The 21,868-nt window shown below is 42.9% G+C and overlaps 1 protein-coding gene and 1 non-coding gene across 2 annotated transcripts in view; both read right to left on the bottom strand.

The window, feature by feature from the left end:
- Positions 1 to 21,868, bottom strand: part of GNAL (G protein subunit alpha L) — a 170,264-nt gene that overhangs the window by 245 nt on the left and 148,151 nt on the right. The window contains exons 8-11 of the mRNA XM_003406387.3: positions 19,623 to 19,681; positions 19,110 to 19,230; positions 16,949 to 17,079; positions 3,519 to 3,586 (exon numbers count right to left, since the gene is read on the bottom strand). Of these exons, the coding sequence (XP_003406435.1) occupies positions 3,519 to 3,586; positions 16,949 to 17,079; positions 19,110 to 19,230; positions 19,623 to 19,681 (379 nt within the window). The remainder of the gene's footprint in view (positions 1 to 3,518; positions 3,587 to 16,948; positions 17,080 to 19,109; positions 19,231 to 19,622; positions 19,682 to 21,868) is intronic.
- LOC111749651 (U6 spliceosomal RNA) lies at positions 12,135 to 12,241 on the bottom strand. Its single transcript, XR_002784852.1, has one exon. It is a non-coding gene; the product is annotated as a U6 spliceosomal RNA (small nuclear RNA).

The following is a 21,868-nucleotide window of genomic DNA, read 5'->3' as shown; positions in this document are numbered from 1 at the left end:
TTTTTGTGGCCCTCTTGTTGGTTTTACATAGGAATTGTTTAAATATTGAATGCTGTGCTGGAAACCCAAAGAACCTTAAAGCTTATCTCCTGCCACAGGAAGCCCGAAGTTCAGTCAAAGAGACAGGAAATACATTTAAATTCAAGGTAAGATTTTCCAGAAATGGAGTCTAAACCAGCACCGTCCCATAGAACTGCCTACAACAATGGAAATATTAGTATTTGCCCTGTCCAACATGATAGCCACTATGACCACCTGAAGTGACTGAGGATCTGAGTTTTTAGTTTGACCTAAATTTACATCTAAATAGCCACGTATGCGCGGTGGCGCCACACTGGACAGCCTTCCTTCAGAGGCGGCGTTTCCTGAGGGGCGTCTCCGGGTTTAGCAGTGGGATGTTCACGGGAGTTATGGGTGTTCTGTCCTCAAATAGGAAACCCTGGTGGAGTAATGGTTAAGAGCTATGGCTGCTAACCAAAAGGGCAGCAGTTTGAATCCACCAGGCGCTCCCTGAAAACCCTAGGTGGCAGTTCTACTCTGTCCGATAGGGCCACTATGAGTCGGAATCGACTCCATGGCAATGGGTGTGGTTTGGTTTTTTTGGTCCTCAAATAACTTTGGGAAACGCTGGGTTAAATGTCCTCAGTCTTGATCCGTTAGGACACTCTGGAATGGCATGTTCCTGTGCATTGTGAAGCTAAAGCATGGTGCTTTGCTTGTATGTGACTCCCTGAGTCCCTGGATTCCTCCTCCTGTCCCCTCCACTCCCACCCCTTCTTTTTCTGCAAAGCACCTTTTGTTTTGTTTTTTCTTGCAAAGCGCCCTGTACTTTGGAGAAATGCTGACATAATAGAGAGGTGTTGTGAACAAGCTCATTAGATTATGAAATGCCTCCCAGATGGGCAGACCTATTTTTAGCAATAGTTGGGCTTCTTTAAACGTTTTTTTTCTTCTCTTTTTTAATTTTAGAGACACTGGGGTATGTAGGTTATATTTCTTTTTAACCCTGAAGCACCACGTGAGACATTTGGTGTAGTTAAGTGCTTAGTGAATGAATGAATGAAATCAGGCTTTCTTTTGTAATAATCTGACCTGTTGGCCCTGCTTGGGGCAACAAAAATTTAGGAAATGGAGTCAGTACAGTTTGTCACAATTGGCAAACTTCAAACAGTTTAAATTTTTAATCACACCTGGTTTTCCACTGATTTTCATTAAAAATGACAGAAATAAACTTGTGTAGGAAAACCAGGCAGCCCCAGGTTCCCTGTGGCCCTCTCATAGGAGGTAATGTTCAAGGTAAAAGGTATCCTCTTGTAAAACACTCAGAAGCCAGCCAGAAACACGAAGGCCTCTGACACACGGTAGAGTTTTCAGACACAGCTGTGGCCTCACAATCACTGTCCTCTGCTTTAAAAGGTTCAGGATGCCCACCCTGGAGAAGGTGGCCCAGGTCTGAGCTCTGGCCGGCAGCCGCTCTCCAGTTTGAGGGACATGGCAGGTGCTGGTGACTGGCAGGTCTCAGGTGACCTGGCTTGCCCCCTCCCGCTTGATCAGGCTCTGAGCTTTACCTCAGAGATGATTCATGCCTCCTCTTAAGTGGGGAGGTGGCCTCATCTGGGACAACCCCTCCCCGGTAGTCAGTGCCTCTCCTAGGCCATGGCTGTGACATCCATTTAAGGACACAGACACAAGTGGCCCTTTTCCAGAGTCGGCTTCTCAGTGCACCCTCTCCCAGCAGCACCTGCTTCTCTTCATCTAGCGGGTGTCCTGCCACTCTGCCTCTCCCTCTCCATTTATCATGCCCCCCACCTGTGTTACCAAAGCTGTTGTTTTACCCAAGACTTGCTCCTGTGCAGACTCAGTGCTGAAAATAATTCCACTGCACTCCTGGCTGCCTCTAAGTCTGGAGTGACAGGTTCTAACACCAGACTTCTCAGAACATGCTCGCTGCCCCAGGCAAATCCCAAAATTCAGTGTAGGTAGATACCTCCTATGCCTTTGTAACCCAGACTTGCAGGCTGCACAGAAGTTACTGGAAAAAAGGTTTCTCTCTAGGGTTTGAATGGTGGTGGCATGACTACGCATTTTTGGTGGTGTGTGTAACTCAGATTCTAATCTTTGATCTAACTGCCCAACACTTAACACGGCTGGTTGATTTCTCAGTATTGAGAAGCTGTGTAAACATTGGGCATTTAGACCAAAGATCAGAATGTAAGCCACACCTCACTACCACAAAATGAATGCTCCTGCTGCCACCATTCAAACCTAGAGAGAAACCTTTGTCTACTAATCTAAACGTTGGCAGTTTGAAACCTCCCACCAATACCATGGAAGAAAGGCCTGGCAATCTGATTCCATAAAGATTACAGCCAGGAAAACCCTATGAAGCAGTTTCCTCTGTAGCACACAGGGCTGCCATGAGTCAGAATTGACTCAGTGGCAATGGGTTTGGCTTTTTTTTTTTTTTTTAGTCTTGCAAGATGCTTCTCTAGAAAGGGATCCCTTGAGACACTGCAGACTAAACTCCCTTACTGAAGAGACTCGATGTGCAGCAGGACGGTGAAGGTTCTGAGAAGCCTTGTGAGAAGGAAACCGGTCTCACTATTAACACAGCATTTCCCAATTGTATCTACCTGCAGAACCCTTTCCCAGCACTACCTGAAATTCCCTGGGGAACATCTCAAAGAGACGTGATTTCTCATCATTGCTACAGTCTAACTCAGTATGGGATGAGAGAGGCAGCCCTCATGGCCTCTGCACTGGGGAGAAGGCGGGAGAGGGGGTCCTGAATGTGGCAAGAGGGTCTGATCAGCCTCCAAGGCCCCAGACTCCCTGCTGCAGACAGAATGGGGCTCCTGTCCCCTGGAGCAGTCAGTAGTCAGCTGGCTGTGTCTTGTCACCTTTTGTCTCAAGCTAACAACACCTCGTGGCTGGCTACACACTCCAGGTTATTTTTAAAAAGAAATATATAAAAATACGGACATATATATACATATCTGTAGATGAAGCAAAGGTAGCACCATCTTAACAATTGGCCAACTTGAGTGAAGAGTCTATGGGAGTTATTTGTACTGTTCTTTCATTTTTTATATAATTTTGAAATTATTTCACAATAAAAAGTTGAAGAATGGGAAAATGTCTGAATCTGAGCTGGTCCACTTTGACATGACCTGTGAGAGTTTCTGCCTGGAGCAGGTGTGGCCCTAAAGTGTGGGGCTCGTACTGCAGACTCTGCCCAAGGACCTTCTTGGAAAACACAAGTGGTCCAGGCCTACGGAGCTCCAGAGCAAGCCCTGGACCCCACCTGCTGCCTGGAGGCTGTGTGGCCTAGGAAAGACACCTAACCTCTGTGGGCCTGTTTGCTCTGTGGTGAGATGAAGGTGATTCTACCTTCTCTCACCTCTGAGAGTTTTGGGGACAGATTAAATAAGATCAGGTAAACTTAAGAATTGTGCAAATTACAAAGAGAAATACAACTCTTAGGTAGTAGGAAGACAAAGGTTAAGAAAATTACTTACCAAAAACAGATCCCGGATAAAGAACTTGGCTCTTGTCACTTTGGGATCCTCTCCTGCATCTGGTGTTGCTGCAGAAATTAAAGATGGAATTTTAATTAAGCAATGTGAAACAAAGATACAACTCTATGGAAAACATAAAAGGAATTAAAATAGACTATGTATATTGTTAGCATTAAAAGACATGTATGGTGAGGCAAAAAGCTAAAGTGGAATTTTCATTCCCCGCTTCTCCTCTCAAATAATTTTATTTCTAATATGTATAGCACTGATAAAATTTATTTTTGGAGGGATAACTGCCACTCGAAACGTTGGAAAGGGACTATACCAAACTCTAGTGCAGTCTTCGCCTCCATGGCTAGCAGGCAGATTTTCCTCGTGACCACTGGAGCTGACTCAGCACCAAGCTTGCTAACCTAGGTTGCGCTCTCCGGTTCCATGAAGTTTGTTCTTAGGAAGATCCCCTTTCCAGTTCCTACTACCTACCAACTTAGACCTTGGCATCCCTGGTGAAAACCCGCTGGAGAAGATGCATTTTGACTCAGGTCCTTCTGCAGACCTTTTCCCTGGCAGAGGTCATGGAATCATTCCAGTATTTTCTGTGACCTCATGAGATCTGTTTTCCTGAAATCTTGGCAACATGTCTGAGTGTTCTCATCACCCTCTTCCATTTGCTGCACCTTCTATGATGACACAGTTGTTCACATGGGTACAGGAGGTTGGGGCCTTGGCCAGTGCTATGTCAGGCCTGACATGAGGCCTGTCATGTGGCCCCAAGAGCAGTGACTGGGCAGGCCTTCTGCAAACCATGGGGAAGAGGTACGGGCATTGAGAAGGAGGGTCAGGCTGTGGGAGGATGGTCAGGCATAGGGAGGAGGGACAGGCAATGGGAGGACAGTCAGGCATGGGGAGAAGGGATAGGCCATGGAAAAGGGACACGCATGGGGAGGAGGGACAGGTTGACAGAAGGGATAGGCTGAGGGGAGGAGGGACAGGCATGGGGAGAAGGGTCAGGCCATGGAGGTAGGACAGGCATGGGGAGGAGGGATAGGCATGGGGACGAGGGACAGGCATGGGGAGAAGGGTCAGGCCATGGAGGTAGGACAGGCATGGGGAGGAGGGATAGGCATGGGGACGAGGGACAGGCATGGGGAGGAGGGACAGGCTATGGGAGGACAGGCATGGGGAGAAGGGACAGACCATGGAAGAGGGACACGCATGGGGAGGAGGGACAGGTTGATGACAGAAGGGATAGGCTGAGGGGAGGAGGGACAGGCATGGGGAGAAGGGACAGGCCATGGAGGTAGGACAGGCATGGGGAGGAGGGATAGGCATGGGGACGAGTGACAGGCATGGGGATGAGGGACAGGCTATAGGAGGAGGGACAGGCCATAGGAGGAGAGACAGGCTGAGGGGAGGAGGGACAGTCTGAGGGCAAGAGGGACAGACTGAGGGGAGGAAGACAGGCTGAGGGGAGGAGGGACAGGCCATGGAGGTAGGACAGGCATGGGGAGGAGGGATAGGCACGGGGAGGAGGGACAGGCAGGGGAAGGAGGGACAGGCTGAGGGGAGGAAGACAGGCTGAGGGGAGGAGGGACAGGTGTGAAAAGGAGGATCAGGCTGTGGTGAGGAAAGGCTGTGGGAGGAAGGATGGAGATGGGGAGGAGGGGCAGATGTGAGGAGGAGGTACGGGCCATAGAAGGAGGGATCAGCCATGGGGGAGAGGGATGAGCTCTGGGGAGAAGCTCAGTATCACCTAAGTGTGCCAAGGCACGAGACCTCTGGTTTTCAGCCTGGGCCACTTGCTGGAATCATGGGGTGGGTGAATGGGTGGGGAGATTTGAAGTACTGAACACCTAGAGCACCTCAAGTAACCCACCTGGGGAGGGAGTTGGGCATCGGCATTTACTGAGATGTAACTGACATACAATAAATGGGATACATTTGAAATAGCAGAATTGATGAGTTTTGATATAGTGAAATCATCACAAGGATCAAAATAACAAACATTTCAGCACTTTCCCAAGTTTCCATACCGCTCATCCACCATTGTCATCTCTCTCTCACAATCTCCTCTCTCCCCCTATTCCCAGACAACTATGGATACAATTTCTGTCACTCTTGATTAGTCTGCATTTTCTAGAATTTTATATAAATGGGTTCATGTAGCATGTACAGTATTTTCCTTGAAGTCCCTGGGTGGTGCAATGGGTTAACACCCTCAGCTGTTGCCTAACCCAGGGGCACCTCTGAAGAAAGGCCTGGTTATATACTTCCAAAAAATCCTCCATTAAAAACCCTGTGAAGCACAGTTCTACTCTGACACATGTGGGGTTACCATGATTTGGAGTTGACTCACCAGCAACTGGCTGGCTTGGCTTTTTTGCTTGGATTCTTTCACTCAGCATGTTGTTGTTGTTAGGCGCCGTCAAGCTGTTTTCGATTCATAGGAACCCCATGTGACACAGTAGAGCTGCTCCATAGGGTTTTCTTGGCCACAGTCTTTATGGAAGCAGATTGCCAGCTCTTTTTCGCTTGGAGTTTCTCCCTGGGTTCCAAATGCCAACCTTCTGGTCAGTAGCCAAGTGCTTAACTGTTGCGCCACCAAGGCTCTTTTCACTCAGCATATTGTTGTTAGGTGCTATTGAGTTGGTCCAGATAGTGACCCTATGCACTGACCAGTCCTGTGCCATCCTCAGAATCATTGCTATGTTTGAGCTCATTGTTGCAGCCACTGTGTCAATCCATCTCATGGAGGGTCTTCTCTATTTCACTGACTGTCTACTCTACCAAGCATGATGTCCTTCCCCAGTGATAACATGTCCAAAATACATGAGGTGGAGTTTTGCCATCTTTGCTTCCAAGAAGCGTTCTGGCTGTACTTCCAAGACAGATTTGTTTGTTCTTCTGGCAGTGCATGGTATATTCGATATCGTTCTCTAACAAGTCAAAGACATCAGTTCTTCTTTGGTCTTCCTTATTCATTGTACAGCTTTTGCGTGCATATGAGGTGACTGAAAATACCATGGCTTGGGTCGGGTGCACCTTATTCCTCAGTGACAAATTTTTTTTTTTTTAAAAACACTTTAAAGAGATCTTTTGCAGATTTGCCTAAAGCAATATTTTTTTTAAATTGTGCTTTAAGTGAAAGTTCACAGTTCAAGTCAGTTTCTCATACAAAAATTTATACACACATTGCTATGTGACCCTAGTTACTCTCCCTATAATGTGACAGCATACTCCTCCCTCCTGGCTTCTACCCTGTATTTCCCGTGTCCATTCAACCAGCTCCTGTCCTTCTCTGCCTCCTCTGGACAGGAGCTGCCCATTTAGTCTCATATACCTACTTGAGCTAAGAAGCACACTCTTCACAAGTATCATTTTATGTCTTATAGTCCAGTCTAATCTTTGTCTGAAGAGTTGCCTTCTGGAATGGTTTTAGTTTTGGGCTAACACAGGGTTTGGGGTCCCTCCAGTCTCAGTCAGACCATTAAGTCTGGTCTTTTTACTAGAATTTCAGCTCTTCACCCCATTTTTCTCCTGCTCTGTCAGGGACTCTGTTATGTTCCCTGTCAGGGAGGTCATCATGGTAGCCAGGCACCATCTAGTTCTTCAGATCTAAGACTGGAGTCTCTGGTTTATGTGGCCCTTTATATTTCTTGGGTTGATGTTTTCCTTGTGCCTTTGGTGTTCTTCATTCTTCTTTGCTCCAGGTGGGTTGGGACCAATTGATGCATCTTAGATGGCCGCTTGCTAGCTTTTAAGACACAAGACACCACTCACCAAAGTGGGATGCAGAACATTTTCTTAATAAACTTTGTTATGCCAGTTGACCTAGATGTCCATCATGGTCCCCTGGCCCCCAGCCCTGCTACTCTTTCCCTCAAAGTGTTTGGTTGTATTCAGGAAATTTCTTAGCTTTTGGTTTAGTCCAGTTGTGCTGACCTCTCCTGTATTGTATGTTGTCCTTCCCTTCACCTAAGGTAATTCTTAACTACTGTCTAAAAAAAAAAACTGTCTAGTTAGTGAATATTCCTCTCCTTCCCTCTGCACCCTCGTAACCATCAAAGAATGCTTTCTTCTGTGTTTAAACCTTTTCTTGAGTTCTTATAATAGTGGTCTCATACAATGTTTGTCTTTTTGTGACTAATTTCACTCAGCATAATGCCTTCCAAATTCCTCCATGTTATGTTTCGAGGATTCATCGTTGTTCTTTATCGTTGTGTAGTATTTCATTGTGTGAATATACCATAATTTGTTTATCCATTCATCTGTCGATGGGCACCTAGGCTGTCTCCATCTTTTTGCTATTGTGAGCAGTGTTGCAATGAACATGGGCGTGCATATTTATGTGAGGGCTCTTATTTCTCTTGGATATATTCCAAGGAGTGGGATGGCTGGATCAGATGGTATTTCTAGCTTTTTAAGGAAGAACCAAATCAATTTTCAAAATGGTTGTACCATTTTATATTCCCACCAGCAGTGTATACAGGTTCCAGTCTCTCCACAACCTCTCCAACATTTATTATTTTGTATTTTTTGGATTAATGCTGGCTTGGTGGGGTGAGATGGTATCTCGTAGTTTTGATTTGCATTTCTCTAATGGCTAATGATTGAGAGCATTTCCTCATGTGTCTGTTAGCTGCCTGAATGTCTTCCTTGGTGAAGTGCCTGTTCATTAGCCATTTTTTTTTTCCTGGTCTATAGGTTGTCTTTTTATTTTTTTGGTGAAGTCTTTTGATGAGCATAAGTGATTTTTAGGAGCTCGCAGTTACCTAGTTTCTCTTCTGGTGTTTGTGTGTTGTTAGTAATGTTTCGTGTTCTGTTTCTGCCATGTACTAGGGCATTTAGCCTTGTCTCTGTTTTTCCTCCCAAGATCTTTATATTTAGGTCTTTGATCCATTTTGAGTTTGTTTTTGTGCATGGTGTAAGGTATGGGTCTTGTTTCATTTTTCAGCAGCACCATTTGTTAAAGAGACTGTCTTTTCCCCATTTAACTGACTTTGAGTCTTTGTCAAATATCAGTTGCCCATAGGTGGATGAATTTACGTCTGGATTCTCAATTCTGTTCCACTAGTCTATGTATCTGTTGTTGTACCAGTACCAAGCTGTTTTGACTACTGTGGCAGTATAATAGGTTCTAAAATCAGGCACTGTGAGGCCTCACACTTAGATCTTCTTCAGTAATGCTTTACTTATCTGGGGCCTCTTCCCTTTCCATATGAAGTTGGTGATTTTGTTTCTCCATCTCATTAAAAGATGCCATTGGAATTTGGATGGAGATTGCATTGTATCTGTAGATCGCTTTGGGCAGATTGACATTTTCACAGTGTTGAGTCTTCCTATTTCTGAGAAAGGTATGTTTTTCCACTTACGTAGGTCTCTTTTGGTTTCTGGCAGTGGTGTTTTGTAGTTTTCTTCATATAGGTCTTTTACTTCGCTGGTTAGATTTATTCCTAAGTATTTTATCTTCTTGGGGGCTATTGTAAATGGTATTGATTTGGTGGTTTCCTCTTCAAAGTTCTCTTTGTTGGTGTAGAGGAATCCAACTGATTTTTGTATGTTTATCTTGTATCCTGACACTTTGCTGAACTCTTCTATTAGTTCCAGCAATTTTCTTGTGGATTCTTTGAGGTTTTCTATGTATAAGATCATATCACCTGCATATGGAGATACTTTTATTTCTTCCTTACCAATTTGGATGCCCTTTATTTCTTTTTCTAGCCTAACGGCTCTGGTTAGGACCTCCAGCACAGTGTTGAATAAGAGTGGTGATAAAGGGCATCCTCGTCTGGTTCCTGATCTCAAGGGGAATGCTTTCAGACTTTCTCCGTTTAGGATGATGTTGGCTGTTGGCTTTGTATAAATGCCCTTTATTATGTTGAGGAATTTCCCTTCAATTCCTATTTTGCTGAGAGTTTTTATCATGAATGGGTGTTGGACTTTGTCAAATGCCTTTTCTGCATCATGTGGTTCTTGTCTTTTGTTTTATTTATGTGACGGATTACATTGATTGTTTTTCTAATATAGAACCATCCCTGCATACCTGGTATGAATCCCACTTGGTCATAATGAATTATTTTTTTTTGCTATGTTGTTGAATTCTACTGGCTAGAATTTTGTTGAGGATTTTTGTGTCTATGTTCATGAGGGATATAGGTGTGTAATTTTCTTTTTTTTTTTTGTGGTGTCTTTACCTGGTTTTGTATCAGGGATATGCTGGCTTCACAGAATGAGTTTGGGAGTATTCCATCTTTTTCTATGCTCTGAAATACCTTTAATAGTAGTGTTGTTAACTCTTCCCTGAAGGTTTGGTAGAATTCTCCAGTGAAGCCATCAGGGCCAGGGCTTTTTTTTTTGTCAGGAGTTTTTAAGTTACCTTTTCAATCTCCTCTTTTGTTATAGATTTATTTGGTTTTTCTACCTCTGTTTTTGTCAGTTTTGGTAGGTAGTTCGTTTCTAGAAATTTGTCCATTTCCTCTAGGTTTTCAAATTTGTTAGAGCACAATTTTTCATAGTATTCTGTTATGATTCTTTTAATTTCATTTGGGTCTGTTGTGATATCATCCATCTCATTTCTTATTTGGGTTGTTTGCTTCCTCTCCTGTTTTTCTTTTGCCATTTTGGCCAATAGTTTATCAATTTTGTTGATCTTTTCAGACAATCAGCTTTTGGTCTTGTTAACTCTTTCAGTTGTTTTTCTAGTCCTATTTCATTTAATTCTGCTCCAATTTTTATTATTTGCTTTCTTCTGGTGGCTGAGGGCTTCTTTTGCTGCTCTCTATTTGTTCGAGTTGTAAGGTTAATGTTTTGATTTCGGCTGTTTCTTTTTTTGGATGTGTGCATTTATTGCTATAAATTGACCTCTGAGCACTGCTTTTGCTGTGTCCCAAAGGTTCTGGTAAGATGTGTTTTTATTTTCATTTGACTCTGTGAATTTCTTTATTCTGTCCTTAATTTCTTCTGTAACCCAGTAGTTTTTGAGCAAGGTGTTGTTCAGTTTCCATGTGTTTGATTTTTTTTTCCTTGCTTTTTCTGTATTGATTACTACTTTTATAGCTTTATGGTCAGAAAAGATGCTTTGTAATATTTCAGTGCTTTGGATTCTGTTAAGGCTTGTTTTGGTCTATTCTGAAAAATGTTCCCTGTGTGTTAGAAAAGAAAGTATACTTGGTTGTTGTTGGGGGGGAGTGTTCTGTATATGCCTATGAGGTCAAGTTGGTTGATTGTGGCATTTAGATCTTCCTTGTCTTTACTGAGCTTCTTTCTGGATGTTCTTCAGCAAAAGTGGTGTGTTGAAGTCTCCTACTATTATTGTGGAGCTGTCTATCTCTCTTTTCAATGTCGTTAGAGTTTGTTTTATGTATTTTTAAGCCCTGTCGTTGGGTGGGTAAATATTTGTTATGGTTATGTCCTCTTGGTATATTGACTCTTTAATCATTATATAGTGTCCTTCCTTATCCTTTGTAGTGGGTTTTACTTTAAAATCTATTTTCTCAGAGATTAACATTGCTACTCTTGCTCTTTCTTGATTGTTGTCTGCTTGATATATTTTTTCCATTCTTTCAGTCTTAGTTTGTTTGTGTCTTTAAGATGTGTCTCTTGTAGGCAGTATATAGATGGATTGTGTTTTTTATCCACTGTGCCCTGTCTCTTTATTGGTGCATTTAGTCCATTTACATTCAGTGTAATTACTGATAGGTATGAGTTTAGTGCCTTCATTTTGATGTTATTTTTTTGTGTGTGTGTGTTGTTGACAGTTTCTTTGTTCCACTTAATTTTCTGTGCTGAGTCATTTTTCTTTATGCATTTTCTTTTCATATTTTTGCTTTTGCATTTGCTGAGTCTTTATGTTTTTCTTGTTTTTTATTTTGATGTGTAGGATTGTTAGTTTCCTTTGTGGTTACCTTAATATTTACTCCTGTTTTTCTAAGTTTAAACCAATCTTTTATTTCTTTACATTGTCTTGACTTCCTCTCCATATGAAAGATCTATGACTACATTTTTTAGTTCCTCTTTTTTTTCTTTTAATGTTGTCATCTTTTACATATTGATGTTTCTGTTTCCCTATTTTCAGTGTTTTAACTTTATTTTTGTGACTTCCCTATCAGGGTTGATATCTGTTTTTTCTGTCCTGTGTTCCAGTCTTGGGTTATTATCCAATGTTATTGATTTTCTAACCAGAGGACTCCCCTTAGTATTTCTTGTAATTTTGGTTTGGTTTTTTGCAAATTCCCTAAACCTCTCTTTATCTGGAAATGCCCTAATTTTGCCATCAAGTGAGTGACAATTTTGCTGGATATATAATTCTTGGCTAGCAATTCTTTTCCTTCAAGGCTTTATAAAAGTCATCCCATTGCCTTCTTGCCTACATGGTTTCTGCTGAATAGTCAGAGCTTAGTCTTATTGACTCTCCTTTGTAGATGACTTTTCGTTTATCTGTAGCTGCTCTTAAAATTCTCTCTTTATCTTTGGTTTTGGTAAGTTTGATTATATGACTTGGTGGTTTTCTTTTGGGATCTACCTTGTGTGGTGTTCGGTGAGCATCTTCTCATTTTTCATGATATCAGAGAAAATTTCTGGCAACAAATCTTCAACAGTTCTCTCTGTATTTTCTGTAAAAATATGGAATGCTTCATGCATTTCAGTGTCATCCTTGTGCAGGAGCCATGCTAATCTTCTCTGTATCATTCCTATTTTAGTACATGTGCTGCCGAAGCGAGCACTCATTGGATATCTTGCTGCTTCTGGGTGTTGATTATGGATCTAAGTAAAGTGAAATCTTTGACAACTTCAATATTTTCTTCATTTATCATGTTGTGAGGAGTTTTGCTTTCTTTATGTTGAGGTGTAATCCATACTGAAGGCTGTTGTCTTTGATCTTCATCAGAAAGTGCTTCAAGTTCTCATCACTGTCAACAAGCAAGGTTGTTATTTGCATAGCATAGGTTGTTAATGAGCTTTCCTCCAACCCTGATGCCATCTTCTTCTTCATATAGGCCAGATTCTTAGATTATTTTGCTCAGCATACAAATTGAATAAGTATAGTTAATGGGAACAACCCTGGCACACACCTTTCCAGATTTTAAACCAAGCAATATCCGCTTTTTCTGTTCAAACAATTGCCTGAACGCAATTAAGTGTTCTGGAATTCCCGTTCTTCAATATGTTACCCATGCATAGTTAATAAAACACAGGCGAACAAAACATCGTTCGGTTATTCTATGCGTTCAGCCAAGATCCATCTGACATCAGCAATGATTTTCTTTGTTCCACTTCCTCTTCTGACTCCAGCTTGAATCTCTGACAGTTCCTTGCTGCAATCATTTTTCGATTATCTTCGGCAAAATTTTACTTGCATGTGATATTAATGATATTGTTGGATAATTTCCACATTTTGTTGGAGCACCTTTCTTTGGAATGGACACAAAAATGGATCTCTTCTAGTTAGTTGGCCAGGTAGCTGCCTTCCAAATTTCTTGGCATAGACGAGTGAGCACTTCCAGCATAGCATCTGTTTGTTGAAACATCTCAACTGGTATTTCTTCAACTCCTGGAGCTTTGCTTTTTGCCAATGCCTTCAGTGCAGCTTGGACGTCTTCCTTTAGTATGATCAGTTCTTGACAATATGCTGCCTCCTGAATGGTTGGATGTCAACCAATTCTTTTTGGTACAATGACTCTGGGTATTCCTTCCATCTTCTTTTGATGCTTCCTGCGACATTCAATACTTTCCCCATAGCAGCCTTCGTTATTGCAACTCTAGGCTTGAACTTTTCTTCAGTCCTTTCGGCTTGAGAAACGCTGAGTGTGTTCTTCCCTTTTGGTTTTCCAACTCCAGGTCTTTGCACATTTCCTTATAGTACGTTGTCTTCTTGAGCCTCCCTTTGAAATCTTCTGTTCAGCTCTTTTATTTCAACATTTCTTCCACTCACTTTAGGTAATGTACACTCAGTCTCTCCTGACATCCATTTTGGTCTTTTCTCTCTTTCTTGTCTTTTTAATGACCTTTTGCTTTCTTCAGGTCTGATGTACTTGATGTCATTCCACAACTCGTCTGGTCTTTGGTCATTAGTGTTCAGTGTGTCAAATCTATTCTTGAGATGGTCTCTAAATTCAGGTGGGAGATACATAAGGTCATACTTTGGCTCTCATGGGCTTCTTTTAATTTTCTTCAGCTTCACCTTGAACTTGCATAAGAGCAATTGATGGTCTGTTCCATAGTTGGCCCCTGGCCTTGTTGTGACTGATAGTATTGAGCTTTTCCATCGTCTCTTTCCACAGATCTGATTTGACTCCTGTTTATTCCACCTGGCAAGGTTCATGTCGTGTACAGTCGCAGCTCATGTTGTTGAAAAAAGATATTTGCCATGAAGAAGTTGTTTGTCTTGCAAAATTCTATCATGTGATCTCCAGCATCAACCAAGGCCATATTTTCCAAGTACCATTCCAATCATCACTAATTAACAATGCATCTTGATTAGCATGTTTAATCAATTTCAGACTGCAGGAGTTGGTAAAAATCTTCAATTTCTCACTTTTGGCATGAGTTGTTGGTGCATAAATTTGAATAATAGTCATGTTAACTGGTCTTCCTTGTAGGTGCATGGGTATTGTCCTATTATTGACAGTGCTGTATTTCAGGATAGATCTTGAAATATTCTTTTTGATGATGAATGTGATGCCATTCCTCTTCAATTTGTCATTCCCAGCATAGTAGACCATATGATCACAGCAACATGCAAGCCACCACAGTATGACAAACTAACAGATGAATAGTAGCCTCTTGGCATTTCACTCATGCTGTTAAAATGACCAGTAGTTCTCTCCTTGTTATTGCTGAGTAAGTCAGAGTTGAGAGTGTTGAGTGGGATGTGGATCCAGCTGTAGCAGGGGCCTTGCTGTCCCGGATGCAGTAGGCGCATCCACAGCAGCAGGATCAGGGGGTCTGGGAGGAGCCCCCATCCTACGGCCCCCAAGGCAATGTGGAGCAGGTGCAGTGTCCCACAGCCCGCAGGTGCTCAGCCACTAGGCCTGTCAACATGGCCAGCAATGCAGCCCCTCAGTCACTGCCTTTAATACCCCTGGTCAGGGCAGACCTGCTCTATGATGTGGTTAGTGAGATGAAAGAGTATGGTTGTGTGCCAGAAAGATGACTTTGGCAGAAGTTCACAGAATGTTCTGGAAAGGTGAGTGATCAGACACAGAGTGGTCAGCAGGGAGCTGAAGCAGCAGCTGAGGTGAGGGGAAAGAAGGCCAGGACCACAGCTGTGAGGAGAGAAGAAGGAAGAGCCTGGGAAGGTGGGCATTTTGAGCTGGTGACAGAATCTGGTGGTAGGAGAGGTGGTGATGGGGAAAAGCTAATGGAAACACCAGTAGCAGGGAAGACTGATGACTTCCCTCAGGTAAGAAGCACCTATCTTAGTCTCAGGAAGTATATTACCAGGCTAACGCAGTTCACTATAGAGACTACGATGAATTTCAATGGATTTATGAATGATTTGACCCTCAGAAAGAGCCTGGACCTCTAACTCTTGTCGACTACACTGTGGCCCACTTTGCTGTAAATTACAGATACTGCACGGGGTGTTTATGAGTATGGGGGTTTAGTGAAGAGCTAGCGCAATGCAAATTTTCACCTTTTTTATAGGAATGAGGAAAATAATTAGCGGCAGGGCTTTGTTAAAAGATCCTACGTGATTCAGGATTTTACTATGAATATATAAAGCCTCTACCATTATGGAGAAAAGGAAATTGAACCTAAGGAGCAAAAATTAATTTAAAATGCCACGTTTTTCTTTTTTCTTCATGGATTAAAAAAAAATTCCAACAATTTTTACTGAAATTTCTAGGGAAGTCCCTTTCATTGTGCTTTATCTAGTTTGGGACTCAAATTTTAAGAGGAAGTGGTGTTATTTTCCCTTTAAAATACACTTCTATCTGGTGGACCCAGTGTACACTGAAAAACTAATGAGTGTCAGTGGGAAATAGGGTGACCAGCTCTTTCCAGCTTCCTGGGACTTTCCTGGCTTTAGCACTGAAAGTCCCATGTTGTGGGTCCCCTCAGTCTCAGGCAAGCCAGGATGGTGGCCCTCCTCACTGGAAACCACTGCTGTTGTAGTTGAAGAGCAAGCTGCACACAAGAGCAGGCAAGCCTGGTGGACAGAAGCACGGCGTTGGAACAATGAACAAGAATGGCAAAAATGACCATATCGGGCTATTATGAGGATTGAGTGAGAAAGTCTATGTAAAGGTCTTAACGAGGCACCCAGGTCACAATACACACTCAACTGGGGGGCGCAGAAGAGTCAGTCAGAGAACTGATACCCTCATCCCAAAGCTGCACTTTCTTAACTGGAATCCTAAATAGGATTTTTCCCCCCTAAATTTTATTTATTTATTTTGTTGTTGAGAATATACACAGCAAAACATGTTTCAACATGTTTCTACATGTTCAATTATGACATTGATTACATTCTTTGAGTTGTGCAACCATTCTCACCCTCCTTTTCTGAATTGTCCCTCCCACATTAACATAAACTCATGGCCCTTTAGGTTCCTATCTAATCTTTTGAGTTGCTGTTGTCACTTAGATCCCATATAGATAGTTCTTAAAAGAGCATAATGCTCAAGGCAGACCTTTGATAATAGTTAAGCTAAACTACTGTTTGGTTTCAAGAAGACTCAGGGGATATTTTTGGTTTAAGGTTTAAAGATTATCTCAGGGCAACAGTTTCAGGGGTTCATTTACTCTCGCTGGCTCCAGAAAGTCTACAGTCTATGAGAATTTGAAATTTTTTTCTGTGTTTTCCCCTTTTTGATCAAGGTTCTTCTGTGGAATATTTGATGAAAATGTTCAGTAATGGTAGCAGGGCACCATCCAATTCTTCTGGTTTCACAGAGGCAATTAGCCACACATTCTATATCCTCCTCCTCCTATGCCTGACACTCCTTCTTCCTCTGTTGCTCCAGGTGAATAGAGACCAATTGTTGTGCCCTCGATGGCCACTTGCAAGCTTTTAAGACTCCAGGCACTATGTAACAAAATAGGAGGTAGAATAGAAGCACTAAACACACTATTAGGCCAATTAATTGGGATGTCCCATGAAACCGTGACGCTAAACCTCCAAACCAAGGAACCAAATCCCATGAGGTGTTTGGTTGTACATAAGCAATACTCTGGTATTTTAGGATTGTTGCTGTTGTTGTTAGGTGCCATTGAGTTGGTTCTGACTTATAGCCATCCTATGTACAACAGTACAGAATACACCCTAATAGGGGCAGTGAAGGAGAAGACTGAAAGAGAAGACTGATTTAAAGAACTAAAGTCCTTGGACTCATCAGAACTGTGCGAGTTATAGTCACAGGACTATTGGAAAAAAAAAACAACATTTTTATTCCATAATCCAGCAGAAACTCGTTTGATAATCTTACCATCTTCAGGAACAGTATAATTTGCATACTCTGGGAAATAATCTTCAATTTTTGATTTCCCTGCCAAGACTTTTTCTGCCAGCATGTCTTGCTTGTTCAAGAACAAGATGATAGAAATGGTCCGCAGCCACCTGAAAAAGAGAAGCAAACATGCACATTTCACATGCACTACGGTGTGATGTTTCCTCTAGCATGGAAATTAAGTTGAAAGGAGAATGTTGTCATCTTCCTGAAATGTACAGGATTGTCTGACCAATATCTCAGTCCTCCATTCCATCTGTAAACAAGATATTTTTATAATACTAAAACAAATATAGCTAGGTTAATTTAGCAGTTCAGCACTTTCTAATTCAACTGCTCTGTGGATACAAATCTATTGGTACCAAAGCTAAGATTTACTTACATAATAAATACTCTGGGATTTTTGTGCTGTGATGTGTAAGGCTCAGAACACTTAATCTAGAAGAAGTTAAAAAGAGTTAACAAAATGCCTGACTCCTCAATTAATCACACAGAACTTAATTTGTGGCTGGCTTGGTTCTTCTTCCTCCTCCCCAGCCTCCTCTGAACAGGTCCTTTCCCCCCTAGCCTAAGGGTCTCCAAATCCAGAAATGCTGTGCATCAGATGCAGATTCACTGCACTTTCCATGACAAGCACACTTTTGCAGTGAAGGTGAAACACGAACAGGTCTCTGCTCTTTCCTTCTGTGCTTGTTAAACAGGAGATGAGGGTTGGCTTATAACTCATTTAACTGTGCAAATCAGCAAAGCCTATGGAAATTACATCACTTCAAAGGAAACAAGCTGACTGATAGTACTCAGGAATCTTAATATAAATTGAAAACACAATCCATTTCCCCTCAAATGGAAATAGCATCTCTGTTTCTACACCCACTCCTCATTTATCGACATGGTTAAGTTTCAAAGATCAGGTCATTAAGCAAAAATTGGTGTTATGCAGAAATGGAAGACGATCACATCAGATCACGAAATGGAAGGTGACTACAAATTACATCATTACATAGCTGTCAGACTACACCATTACGTAATTGCCAAGCCACTGAGAACAATGGTCCAGCTAAGTTGAACCATAACCTTAACCATCACAGCCAGTGTTACTCTGGCCTCTGACCTCAGCATTCGTTAGTGCCAGATGTACATCATTCATGTGCAAAATATTGGATAGTAGATTTTTTACTATTGTTGTAAATGCGAAATGTTGGATAATGAGAAAGTCGGTAAGTGAGGAATAGGTGTAATTATAAAATATACTATCCTTATAAAAACTAGTCTAAATTTTAGAAATATATAGAGGAAAAAAACCTAATGAAATTTATCCAGAGACAATCACTTTAAGAATTTTTATGTTTTTACTCCCAGATTTTTTTCTATCCTCACACATATTTATAAAATTAAGATTATGGTTTTTTTTTTAATCTGCTTTTTGAACAATACTGTGGTCATTTTCTCATGCGATATATATGTGTGTGTGTGTATAAATTTATAGCTCTATAATATTACTCTGTATACCCAGTATTTCTTATTTCTTCCTGCCCCTTTTTTTTTTCCTAATAACTATCATAATACTATAAAACTGAGAGGGGTTGGTGAATGCTTGATAGAGAAATACTTTTACTGATTATCCAAACCTTTTGCAGGGTCAATTTATGTTTGCTTGATCTGATCTGTTCCTGTCCTCCTTGGTGATATTTTCTAAGTGATTCAGAAAAAACATTAGATTTTAAACTATATACGTACATGTATGTACTGTGTGTGTTTTGATGGGTATTCCTTTCTGAAACAGTCACTTGACCTGCTACTTTGCAATACAAGCAGTCTCAAACATGATTGTGCTGTAATTTTGTAAGGTATCTTAGAGACCATCTTGTTATTAGTGTGTGTCCTTAAATTTTAAGCATCGAATAAAACCAATTTTGAGTCCTAAGGCTTTCAGAACAGAGATGTAAGTGTTCTTGACAAAGCACTCCTAGAGCGTCACCAGCAGTGTGCCCCGTTCCAAGTGTGTCTACGCATCAGACGGACTAAGAGAGAGACCCCTCTTGTGGTTTGGGTTTCATCAGTAAGGAAAGACTATATCTGAAGATGAACGTGAGCTGAATGGTATTTTTAATAAAAGAAAATGGCCAATGCAGTGCGTAACCTGTTGTTCCAGATGCTTTCGAAAAGGTCCAGGGACTCTCTCAGCCTGTTGGTGTTGTTGTCTTCACGAATCACCATGTTGTAGCTGCTGCAGGCTGCGACGTAGATAATGGCAGTGACGTCTTAGTGGGACCAAGAGAAAAGGAAGCACTTTAGTTACACACAGATGTTCACTGGGGGACTGTGATAAAGTACACACCCAACAGCTACTCCTTTCCATGGAAATGACCACTCGGTGACCATAAGAGTGACTTGAATAATCACGGTATCTGTCATTGAGTTGTCCCAGGGTGTACAAGAGGAGGCTGCACACATTAGCAAAGAACAAATGTGAATCTGGGACACTTAGATCCCTTGTTTATGAGCTTCACCTTTATGGCACAACAAGCTTCTGTAGAAGGCTGCATTTTACATGCTAATTAGACTGCAGCACAGCTCATTCAAGAACCGGTCAGTGTAGCAGCGGTGGTGAGTGGCGGGCCTGCAGCCGCCTTCCTCACAGCTCACCACTTACCATTGAAGCACTGGATCCACTTTCTTCTCTCATCCCTCTGGCCACCGACATCGAACATGCTGGAGGAGCAACCGAAAGGTCCTTATGTTAATTTGGGAGAAACCACGGTACGACTGCACACTTTTTTGATAAAAAGGCTCCAGCCATCCACATGTGGGCATTGGGATTGGGCCTGAGTCACATACCCCAGCCTGGACTGGAACCAGGCAGTGTGACCTGGGGCTACCAGTTACTCAGCTTCTCCCAGCCTCGGTCCCCTCATTGTTAGTCTGCAGGATGGGTGTAAGGATCAGAGATAATGCATACAGCAGCTGCCCCAGTGTACTGGGTTATACAGTAGGTGCTTAATAAGCACAGCTGTTACTAATTTAAACCACACCTTGCCTCTCTGAGCACATGCGAAATCCATGCCTGGGAAAGATCCCTCTTAAGGTGTGTCCCAGTCCCAGGATATCGTGTGTCCTACCTCTTTGACTACCTCATGCTTGTCCCTTAACCAACTGATAAAAAGGCCTCTAGGTGGCCTGCTGCTATCTGCTATCTGACTAGCCTCTGCTCAGGGACGTGCCAGGGGTTTTCTTAACCCCCACCCTGCGTTCTAGGTAGGCACACCCAGAGACTTCTCCAGGGTACACAGCCGAGCTCCTGCCCTCTTCTCACGCTGCGGGCTCAGGGTACCCCTTTACTGAACTCTCTCTCTCTACTGGGGGTCACTATCCTCTGCACCCCCTCAAATTCTGCCTGGCCTTCCTGTCTCACGTCCCTGGCACTCAGATTTCTCCCATCCCTAAACTTACTGCATGTGCTTAGGACCACCCCGTCTGTATTTAACCATCCGGGGCATGTACAGCAATGACCTTACCGGATTTTAGTCCATGCTGTACATTAGCACACGCAGGACATTCAGAAGGTGCTTGATAAAAATTTATGAGGTGATTAGCGAAATACTTTCAAACAAAAGCACTACTGCAGAGTAAAATGTCATTGTTAACAGCTCTCCCATGCCAGGGACTCCAAAGGACATGCAAACTCCACAGTTCACAACAGTGCGGAGACCGCTGGCTTGCCTCCCTGCCACCACTTTATGGTGGGCTCTCCATAAATCAAGAAGTGGTTGTGAACTGCCTGTGTTCTGAGGAGGCTGCTAGGAACTGCGGTGTTTCAGAACAAGCAGAAGACCAAGGGGGCTCCTGCTGTACGGGCCCTCATTGTCTGCATGCTGAGCTAAAACGGACAGGCCAGAAGTAACTTGGGAAAGGCAGAAAGGCTGTACAGTAGGGGCTACAGAAACCTCAGGAAGTCCCTGGGGGTGAGATCTGAAGGACAGCTTGGTAGATGTGTGGGGTTTGTCTACACCTGGGCAGCACTGGGGCTGGGAGAACAGGATGAGCACAGCTCAGTGGCGGGAGAGGCCGGCTGTGCTGGGAGGACCCCACCAGTCATACAGTCTGGTGAGGCTGATGCAGGCATGGGGGCTGAGGAGGCTGAGGAAGGACCCCACCATTTGTCCAGTCTGGTAAGGCTGATACAGGCACGGGGGCTGAGGGGGCAGAGGGGAAGGTCTGGGTCACGTGGTGGAAGGCCGGGACTTGGGGTGCAGATGCAATGGTGGACCCCTGGACCTCTTTCAGCAGAGGAGTAACATGATCTGAGCTATGCTTTGGAAGACTCATTTAGGGCAGTGAGTAGGGTGCCTGAAATAGGCGAGTCAGGAGACAGGTGGCCATGGTCTGGGGGAGGAAGGGTGGGAGCTAGGGTAATGGCATCAGGGGGAGGTGGCAGAGGAGCGTATGGTGAAGAAGCTTTCTGGAGTGAGGATTAACCATTTTATTACTAATCAGAAAATAAAGAAAGTAAGCATATTCACTGGAGTTTGTGCTTGGTCAGCCCAGAAGACCCTACTGGAGACAAAAAGAAGATGCTACTTTCAGCCGTCAAACTGTGACCATGTATCCCAAAGATACAAATGTTAGAAGAATTAATTTGATGGGGCTCCTGACTGACAGAAGGCCTGGCCAGATCTACATCTGGGATGAAAACATCGTTTTCCTTTTAGGTGTTCTCTTTTATACTTTAAAGCAAGCAGTAGACATCAACATTTCAACTGTTTCTGGAGTTCAAAACTCAGCTGAAGCTGCCATTATTGCTTGTTAGTGCTGCAGACCATGCGGCTGAGCACCTCCAAGCTTGACTCCCTGCAGCTCCATGGGTGCCACGGCATAGCAAACGGGGGACCCTACCCCTGC

This window comes from Loxodonta africana, chromosome 11, assembly GCF_030014295.1.
Source record: "Loxodonta africana isolate mLoxAfr1 chromosome 11, mLoxAfr1.hap2, whole genome shotgun sequence".
In the NCBI taxonomy this organism is placed as follows: Eukaryota; Metazoa; Chordata; class Mammalia; order Proboscidea; family Elephantidae; genus Loxodonta; species Loxodonta africana.
The sequence above is the reverse complement of the archived record's forward strand: the minus strand, read 5'-3'. Positions and strand labels throughout refer to the sequence as shown.